We start from the raw sequence: 9,241 nt of genomic DNA on the forward strand, positions 1-9,241 counted from the left end.
CTGTCAGAGGCCATAAGCAGCCTCCAGGCAGCCGCCTCGTTCCTGCCGCCCGCTGCTCTGGCGCTTCCCCCGAGCATCTCCCAGGCCTGCGGCAGAAGCCCTCACGGCCGGGCCTCAGCACGAGGGTGGGGACCACCCCGAGGTGCTGAGGCTGGGCTGGCTGGGGACCAGGAGGGCAGGGGGCCCTGCTGGGGCACGGCCCCTGGCTGCTGCCAAGAAGGGGCCGTGGGCAGAGGCAGGGCTGGCGGCCAGCCCGGGCCCCCGCGGCTGCCCAGGCCACGGAGCTGTGACCGAGGCCCCCCTGACACAGAGCTCTGGGCCCGCACAGCTGCTGCCACCATGGGGAGGGCGGCGATGTCTCCTCGAGCAGGGCTGCCGAGTCGCTGCTGCCGAAACAGCTCTGGACGCCACAGAAACAGCAGCAGAGTGTGCACAGGAACAGCAGGAGCCCCAGTGCCGGCACCAGCTCAACAAGGCATCCGCACCAGCCGGGACGCCAAACGGGGCGACGCTGTGGGCACAGCTGCACGTGGCTTGCAAAAGGCTCCAGCAGAATTGGCCACAATGGCTTCCTCTTGCCTTGCCAGCCTCACAGCGACGCTTGGCAGCTTCAGCTGCAGCCTGTGCCCCTGACTGACTTCAGTGGCCGTGCTTGAGGGCAGACTCGCCTTCCACAGTCAGGCGTCCCAAGGCAGCGGCATTGGTGCCATCGTGAGAGAGAGACTCTGATGGACACAAGCCCTGCACTGCAGGTGCCATCCCTCTCCTCCATGCAGGCCCCCTAAAGACACGTACATGAGCTTCCAAACTAAATCCTGGACTTGCTTGGAACAAAGGAAGATGCAGCCGGCACTGAAGGAAAGCAGGGAGTGCTGGCAGACGTTCAGGGGCGGAGGGAAGCGCTTTGCTGTGTGCAGAGGAGATGGCCCGGTTCACAAGCTCAGGCTTTGCTGCCAGAGGATCCTGCTTTGCTCTTGCTGGAGGCCATTCCCTACCAATGCCTGGCCCTCCATTCTTCCTGCATCACGTCTGCTGGACCTGTGGCAACAAGTGTGTCCCGAGTCCCTGTGACAGCAGGAAAGGGTGGGACCTGTGTGCTTCCAGCGCCTGTCTTGGCTGCTCCTTCAGGGTGCTGGCACCATCATCAGAGACACAGAACAGCTTCTCCTCCCACAGCTATCCCTACCCTCTGCGCTTCCCCAGGTGGCTCCCTTGATGTTCCCTGGGGAACCTCCCTGTTTGTGGCCGTCCACTGCCCTGCTCAGCAGGGACGCAGTTGTGTTTGGACGTGAGCTGCCACAGCCAGACACGCAGCAACAGGAATGTTGAATATCAGAGGCTGGGCCGATTCTTTCATTTCCAGAATGCAAGAAAGACAGAAAAGCACAAGGAGACGTCACAGTGTCTCTGTAGAATCTCTTTGTCCTGTGAAACTCAGCAGCTGATGCTGTTCTGGTGCTACTGCTAATCCCTTCCATGAAAAAATTCACTCCAGGAAGGAGCAGCATCTCCTGTTGGATACCAAGTGCTGCCCCCAGTCACTCCAGGTGCTCCTGCCAACAGCCCCCTGTAGGAAGGAGCACAGACCCCAATGCACCTTGGCTTTGGCTGCCCTCTGGCAGAGAAGCCCCCGGGGGCACAGGTCTCTGGGGCAGGAGATGGGCACCGGTGCTGCCAGGGCTCGGGGGTGGCAGGTCTGCTTCGGAGGGGACTCTGCCACACCTGCTGATTTCAGCGCTCCCCGGGCCCCAGGGCTCAGAGCAGCATTCATGCCCTGGCCCACACGTTCCTTGTCTGTGTCACAGCCCCGGCTTTAGGATGGCCACCGGCCGGGACGTGTCCCAAGGAGGCCGTGCCAGCTTCTGTGGAAGACCCCGAGCCCTTCCCGTGGTGGCTGCGGCGGCAGCCGTGGGGGCTCCTGGTGCTGCCCCGAGCCCGCAGAGCAGGGGAGCGTTTGCTTATGGCTGGAGCCGATGCTAAAGTTCCTGTTGGGCTCTCTTAGACACTTGGGGCAAGGCATTCCTTCCAACCTGGGCCACTTGGGGTGGGCTGGGGGCGGCCCCAGGGCAGGTGGCAGCGTGTGCAAGGGCCCTTTGTGACACGGTGCAGCATGGTCACCGTGGGGTGGAACGGGACAGGGTGTCCCAGGGCCCTTTGTGACACGTGCTGACATAGGGGCTGGCGGCGACGCGGCCACGCCACAGTGCTCGGAGCACGCGACGGGACAGGACGGGACAGAGCGGTGCCGTGAGGAGCCCCCGCACAGCGCACTCGTTCCTCGCTGACCTGGAGCTTTTCCGAGGCGTTATTCCTGCAGGTGACCTCGAGGCCAGACCACAGGACTTGGTGACCTGTGGCCTTCTTGAGGCTTCTCTTTTGCAGGTGCCCTCGAGGGCAGACCATGGGACTTGGTGCCCTGGAGCTTTTCTGAGGCATCTGCCATCCCTGTGGCCGGTGCCCTCAAGGCCAGACCGTTGGCTTTGCTGACCACAATCCTTGACAAGGAGTCTCCTGTGCTTGTGGCAGGAGCCCTCTGAGACCAGGCTGCAGGACTTGCTGTCCTGTAGCCTTCCGGAGGCTTCTCTGCTGCTGGTGCCTTCAAGGCACAAGTGCAGGACTTGTTCACTCAGAGCTTTCCCAAGGAATCTCTCTTGAAGGTGCCCTCGAGGCCAGACTGTGGCATGGCGGGCAGATTCCGTCGCCTGTTCAAGGTGTTCAGGGGGAAAAAAGGCCCTGGAGCTGCCCCAGCACAACAACCTGAAGAGCTGGAGCAGTTCCAGCCACGGCAGGACGGTGAGTGACAGAGCTGGGCCACAGGGCTGATGGCAGCAGCCAGCTTGGCGCCATCACATCCCATCCCATCCCATCCCATCCCATCCCATCCCATCCCATCCCATCCCATCCCATGCCCTCCCGTCCCGTCCCATCCCATCCCATTGCATCCCTGGAGAACAGGCCCATGGATAGGATGGAAGAGGGGCCGGGCCAGACCCCCCGCAGCAGCCGTGCTCCATCCCCTGGGCATCCCGGGGCTGTCCCTGCCTGGGGAGCGCAGGGCTGGGCTGCGTTCTCCGGCCTCTCCTGCAGCCCCTCAGCTCTGGCTGCGCTCGCTCTTTGCCAGATGCAGCCCCGGACCGGACACAAGAGCAGGACCGTGCCCACGGCCGCTTCCAGAGAACAGTGCAGGTACCTGCAGCCATCCCCACCTGGGCTGGGCCTGCTGTCGCTGCTCAGCCGAGCACCGCGCCTGGAGCACCCCTTGGAACAGCCCTCCCTTCCCTGTCCTTTGTTCTCCTGCAGATGTTCCGGAAGTTCATCCGCATTCGGCGTGGAAAGACCAGCACCACAGCAACTGAGGGCACAGCTGAGCCTGACTCTGGGCTGACCGAGCTCCAGGCAGAGCCTGATGTCAGCACAGATATCACTGCACCCTCAGAAGACTCTGACAGTCCAACGAATGATCACACAGTGAAGACTGACAGGGCAGTGACTGAGGACATGGCCATCACAAACACTGACACTGGAGAGACTCAGGGCATCCCAAATACTGACACTACGCCCATTCCCACTGGGATTCATGCTCCTGAACTGGGTTATTTCAAGAACAGTGCTGATTCTTCTCAGCAGCAGGTAAGCAGCCTGGGGGTCAGGACTGGAGACTCCAAGGATCGTGTGCCCCATCAAGCCACGGCTTCTGGGCCCCCTCAGCCTTTGAGACCAGAACAGTGAGTCGAGAAGGGAAGCATTTCTTGGGGGCAGCTGGGGAAGTTGCTCCCTTGGACAGTGCTCCAAGTCTTCCCCATGCCTCCTCCAGGTGCCAGCCATGGTGAGCAACATTCACCAGAGTCTCGGGTCCCATGTCACTGTGGGCGCCAGGCTGGGCTTTAACCTTCTGAGGCTGGCTGAAGAGCACCCCGCTGATGTGGTGCTGACCCTCCTGCGCTGTGCCCCATCGTGCGACAGGTACGGGGCCCAGCTGCCTTGAGAGCTCGGGGCTCACCAGCCCTTAGGGCCCATCGCCCTGTGCCGCCTGTCCAATGGGGTCTGCCAGACAGGCGGAGAGCTGCAGGACCCTCGGGCCCCTCTGTTTCCTGAGCCTGCTGCCATGCTCCCTCCCTGCCCCTCAGGGCACCGGGGCTCTGTCACCTGGGCCCCCACAGCTGCACAGGGCATGGTACTGTGACTGAGACGCCCCTGACTCAGAGCTCCGATCCCACAGAGCTGCCACAATGATGTGGAGACTCCTAGGCTTGTCAGGCAGCACACTGGAGAAGGTGCTGCCAACACTGCTCTGTGTGATGGAGGACTGGCCTCTGCACAGCATGTGCACCTCTGATGGGGACGACACACCTGTCCTCGCCCTGGCTGTGAGTTTCTGGAACTGGCCTTTGTTCACCCCCAAGCTGCCGCTCCAGCAGCTCTCCATCCTCTCCCTGCCTCAAGCACTGGGTGAAACCTGGGCTAGGGGCAGGCTCAGGGGGCACCAGGCCCGGTGCTCCCCCTGCGTCTCCCCTCGGGCCCTGCCACATGGACAGCTCGGCACCGAGCGCTGTCTCGGGCTGCTTCTTTTGCAGGCAACTCTGGGGCTGTGGGTGATTGTCCAGGTGCCTCGGTGCCACGAGGCAGTGAACCTTTACTCCTCCCGCATCTTTGTGGCTCTGCTCTTCCAAGTTGTCATCACCACACAGCAGATGCCAGAGGAAGTTGATCACTTCTGGAGAGCGTGCTGGGAGGAACACCGCCTTCCCACCAACCCCAACAGGTCCCAGTCCTCCTGTCCTTCCCATGCCCTTGTGGCCAGCGCCAGTGCTCCCAGTGTGACCTGGGCTTTGCTCTGCACACAGGTTTGCAGTGCAGGCCATGAAGGCTCTGCTCTGTCGACTGCGCTGTGACAATGAGGTGGTGGCTATGGAGCGCAAGCGTGGCTGGGACACGCTGCTGTGTGCTGACACCCAGCACTATGCAGTGGGTCTGCTGGCCAGGTGAGACCCCCTTCTCCCCACTGCCCCCGGCACTTGTGCCCTGTGCCCGCGGTGCCCCACACAGTCCTTGTGGCCATGGGCCAGAGGGCCTGGTCAATGAGGGATGGCCAAGGACGCTGGAAAAGGCTGGAGAAGGGTGCTCAGGAGCAGCCACCTCCCAGAGCACCCACATCCCCTGCAGGGATGCTGGGGAAAGACCAGACCTCTGTGAGTCAGTCCTGGGAGATGTTTGCCCCCCCAGCTCACAGCCTTGATGCCTTTTTCCCTCTGCCAGAGAGATGCGCCGGGTCTCCCTCCCCATGTGTTCTGGGATTGCACTCCGCCTGCTTGGGCTGCTGAGCAGGGAGGAGCCACACTGGGATCTGCCCTTCCTGGCATTCCTTGTGGAGGTGAGCCTGACGGCCAGCGCTGCCTCGCTGAGCTGCCTCCCGCCTCTCTGCCCTCTCGTAGCCGCAGCTGCCTGGGACGTGCCCGCGCCCTGCGCTGCTGCCTGGGCCCTGCCCTGGGCGGTTCCGGGCTCCTGCCGGCCGGCTCCCCTGTCACTGCCCTGTGCCTTTCAGGTCCTCGAGTGCCTGGACTTGAGGGAATGCGGTGACAGTGTCCTGGAGATGATGTCCAGGTACCTGCTGAGCGAGTGCAGGCAGAGATGTCGCCTGGCACTCAGAGGCCTCGTGGTGCTCAGCAAGGATCCCGCCATGGTGAGAAGGCGGCAGCGGCTGAAGCTGCGCTGGGGAAAGCAGTCACATGGGCTTGGCTGGGCTTCAGGAGCTGAGGCAGCTGCTCCCAGCTCTCCTGCCTCCCGGCTCAGCTGCCCCAGTGCTTCGGGACAGGCCTTTGGCCTCTGGGCCCTGCGGCAGCAGGGTGGGCTTGCAGGGCCAGGGTGGTGTAGGCAGTGCAGCCGTTCATGGCTTCACAGCACAGCCCTGTGTTCCACACAGGCCAGAAGAATGGGCAGCCTGTCCCAACGCCTTGTGGAGCTGCTGGGCGATGCAGATGGAGAGGTGGTCAGGATGTCCCTCTCTGTGTTCATGAACGCGCTCGAGAACAAAGACATCCTGGTATCCAGCACCACCGCCCCAAAACTGGCTGAGGCGCTCCTGCCACTCTTTGAAAATGTAAGGCTGTGTGCCCCCACCCATAGGCACTGGGTGCTGCCTGCAAAACTTCAAGCCTTATGGATTTTCAGGCCTTTTCCTTGGGGAACCTGGAGTAATTGGTCTTAGGGTCTTATCCTTTTCCACCAGGACAACAGCCATGTGCAGCTGTTCTCCATTCACCTCTTCTGCAAGGTGATGGAGTTGGTAGTGGAGGAGGGAAAAAAGCCCCTGGAGAGGATTGTGAGCCAGAGCCTGCTCCTACTCTTCTTGCACTGCCATGAGGAGAACCGCCACGTGGCAGAGGTGAGGTTTTGTGTGATGCTGCTGCATCCCAAGGACGGGGCTCAGCTGCCTCCTGCCCTGGTACCTCCTGGGCTCCAGCATCCTCCTGGCCTTGGAACAGGGACACGAGTCCTGTGCCCTGGGCTGCGGTGCCATCTCTGTGCCTCTGCTGCTCTCCAGGCCTCGATGGAAACTCTTCTTTGTGCGGCCGGGTTCCTGAAGAGGAGGAATCTCAAGCAACTGGTGAAGAAGGAGCAGCTGTTGATGTTCGCCGAGTGCCTGGTAAAGCCTGACTGGAGAAGGCTGAGGCACAGCCTGGAGAAGCCCAGTGTGTGGGGCTGGCAGCTGTGCCCCTGCCCAGTGCTGCACCAGGGGCGCCAGCCTGCGCCCCACACGCTGCTCCCTTCCCCGGGCTCTTCTCCAGGCTCCTGTGGCCCCGAGCCGGGTGCCGATGGAGCCCCGGCCCCGCTGGGCTGTGGCGCGGGGCGGCACCGCGGCTCCCCGGGCAGCAGCCGGCCCTCGGCCCCCTCCAGAGCCCGGCGCCAGCGGCTGCTGGCCGGGCCTCGGGGCCGTGCGGGCAGGGGAGGCCAGGGCTGGGCGCAGAGAGCCCGGCCGAGGGGCTGAGCCCGCGCCAACCCTTCCCTCCTGGCGCTCTCTGCAGCTGGCAGAGGACAGGAGCCGAGCGGCCGAGCGCCTGCACCAGGCGCTGCCGTTCGTGGAGAGCCCGCAGGAGTCCCTGCGAGAGGCGGCCGTCAGGTTCATGGGTGAGCCACGAGCCCGGGGCCCCTCCCCGCCCCGCCGCAGCTCGGCCCCAGCCCCGGCTGCTGCCCCGGCAGCGGGATCCGGGCCCGGGGCCGCGGAGCCCCGCCTGCCCTCGGGGCCGCTGCCGCCCTCTCGCAGCCGTGCCCTCGGGCGTCAGGATGCGGCAAGGGCCCGGGCTGAGCCCTGCCGGGGCAGGAGAGCGTGTGGCCACGGGGCTGGCAGCGCCGCTGCGAGGGAGCTGTGCCGCGGGGCCGTGACCGCCTCTGTGCTCCCAGGGGCTGCCAGGGTGTTCTTGAGGGGGCACAAGGAAGAGCTCCAGCTCCTCAGTGAGGGTGAGTGAGGGCAGCGGGCTGGCAGCGGGGGCTGGCGGGGGCGAGCTGCAATGCCTGGCTCGGGAGCTGCAATCCCTGCCCTGGCTGTGGGGGCTTTGCTCCATGTGTGGACTCGCGGTGACGTGGGCAGAGCACAGAGAGGTTTCAGGGACACGGTGGGGAGGCTCATGGCCAGCACCTTCTGGCTGATCTCCTTGGCCCCTGCTGTCTTCTGGCCATGGCAGCAGCTGGGTGAGATGGCCCTGGCAGGAAGGTCTGCTTGGATTCCTGCAGATCCAGGCTCTGACCGTGCCTCTGTTCCTGTCTCTTCCAGCCCTTCAAGCCCTGAGGAGAGATGACAGCCCTTCCCAGACAAACATCGTAGTTCAGAAAATATTCAACAAAAGAGCTGCTGAACTACGTTCATCTGCTGGCTCAGAACCAGAGTCCCTTTAAGACCTCCAGATATCCTGGAAGATGAGACCATCTGGAGACTGGAGTAGAGCAGCTGGACCTCCAGGCACAGCTGATGCTGGTCACAGCTGAGCCTGTGGAAAGCTCCCATAGCTCCTGCCCTCTCCCTCCCTTTTGACAGCTCCATCCCTCCAGCCCTCAGACCCTGCCCATCCCCTTTTTTCCTCCCAGCTCATCCCTTCGCTTCGCCTCCTATTAATAAACAGTTAATTTTTATTTAATAATAATAATTTATATTTAATAATAATAATTTATATTAATAAACCCATCCGGGCTTAACAGTGGCCTCTGGGTGCGTCTACGAGCAAAGGAAGCAGCAGCACAGTGGCCGAGACTCGGACGCGCGGCCATCCCGGTGTCCGGAGCGCTGTCAGGCAGTGTTGGGATCCTGGGGGCAGTTCTGGTCTCCACAAGTGTGGGATCGCAGCCCCTGCTGATGCCTTGAGAGGCCACCTAAAAACAGACTAGACCAGCATAAGGGAATAAAGGTAGGTATTTATTTGAAAGGCCTTCAAAGGTACACCCAGGGTAGCCAGAGGCTACTGCCAAGAGGGACCCCAAGATGGACAACAGGTCACGAGTTCTTCACACTTTTGTAAGTTTGGTTCCTTTGCATATGTGCCGGTTTGGCCAAATTTAGAAAGATATCCTCTGAGAGAAGGCACAACCACCCCTCCCCTGAACCTGGTTCGGGAAAAAATAAGTTTTCCTCAAAGGAAAGAGAAGGACATAAAAACTATTTATTTAACAAACACACGGGAAAAGGAAAATAATGCTAAATAATAAAATCTTTCACTGTGGAGGAAAAACCTGAGAAAATGTTAGAGTCCTTCCTTTGGTCTCCTCGGAGCTGGGGCTTGGCCCAGGGCCAGGCCCTCTGTGCTCGGTGGAAAGTCCTCCCGATGTGCTCTGATATTGAAGCAGTCCATCAGAAAAGGAAGAAAATCCAGAATTCCAGGGAAGGAAAAAAAATTCAGCTCTCAGTCTCCCTTTGGAGAAAAAGAAGCTGAAGAACTGGCCAAAAGCTGACCAGGGAAGCAGCAAGCTGGGTGCCTCCTCCCTCCCCTGCTGCAGCTGGGAAAAAGAAAGTCTCTATCTCTGTGTGACCCTGAACAAGCTGCAAACTGCTTTGAAAAAGTTTTGCTCAGTTTTTCCTTCCCTCTCTCAGGCTCAGTTTAGAGGCATAGAAAGGCACAAAGTTAATTTCTGGGCATAGGGCAGTGATACGGGATACACATCACAAAGTCACCCCAAGACATTCCACCCCTTATCCCATATCATTGGCTCAATGCCCAAACTAAGATATTCTAACTCTACACACACACATCAATAC

General features: G+C 61.2%; 1 protein-coding gene across 2 annotated transcripts; it reads left to right on the top strand.

Moving 5' to 3' along the window:
• The first annotated feature begins 1,186 nt into the window (after positions 1-1,186).
• On the top strand, positions 1,187-8,110 carry LOC116435671. Of its 2 annotated transcripts, XM_032092171.1 has the most exons (16): positions 1,187-1,547; positions 2,176-2,793; positions 3,122-3,186; positions 3,301-3,630; positions 3,815-3,963; positions 4,220-4,367; positions 4,575-4,762; positions 4,845-4,982; positions 5,257-5,371; positions 5,543-5,680; positions 5,921-6,097; positions 6,227-6,382; positions 6,542-6,643; positions 7,023-7,125; positions 7,399-7,455; positions 7,769-8,110. In XM_032092171.1, the coding sequence occupies exons 2-16, from the start codon at positions 2,682-2,684 to the stop codon at positions 7,888-7,890; spliced, it is 2,100 nt and encodes a 699-aa protein (XP_031948062.1). In that variant the 5' UTR covers positions 1,187-1,547; positions 2,176-2,681; the 3' UTR covers positions 7,891-8,110. The 2 variants fall into 2 exon arrangements, with proteins under 2 accessions (XP_031948062.1, XP_031948063.1); XM_032092172.1 differs by lacking the exons at positions 7,023-7,125; positions 7,399-7,455 and having other exon boundaries at positions 1,187-2,793; positions 7,769-7,873.
• The last annotated feature ends 1,131 nt before the right edge of the window (positions 8,111-9,241 follow it).

The sequence above is a fragment of the Corvus moneduloides genome, chromosome 27 (genome assembly GCF_009650955.1).
Source record: "Corvus moneduloides isolate bCorMon1 chromosome 27, bCorMon1.pri, whole genome shotgun sequence".
NCBI classification, from domain to species: Eukaryota; Metazoa; Chordata; class Aves; order Passeriformes; family Corvidae; genus Corvus; species Corvus moneduloides.

Coding starts and splice junctions, on each gene's coding strand:
- LOC116435671 (XM_032092171.1), top strand. CDS start 2,682: ATGGCGGGCAGATTCCGTCGCCTGTTCAAGGTGTTCAGGGGGAAAAAA. Junction 6,644..7,022: donor TGATGTTCGCCGAGTGCCTG/GTAAAGCCTGAC, acceptor CGCTCTCTGCAG/CTGGCAGAGGACAGGAGCCG. Junction 7,456..7,768: donor GCTCCAGCTCCTCAGTGAGG/GTGAGTGAGGGC, acceptor TGTCTCTTCCAG/CCCTTCAAGCCCTGAGGAGA.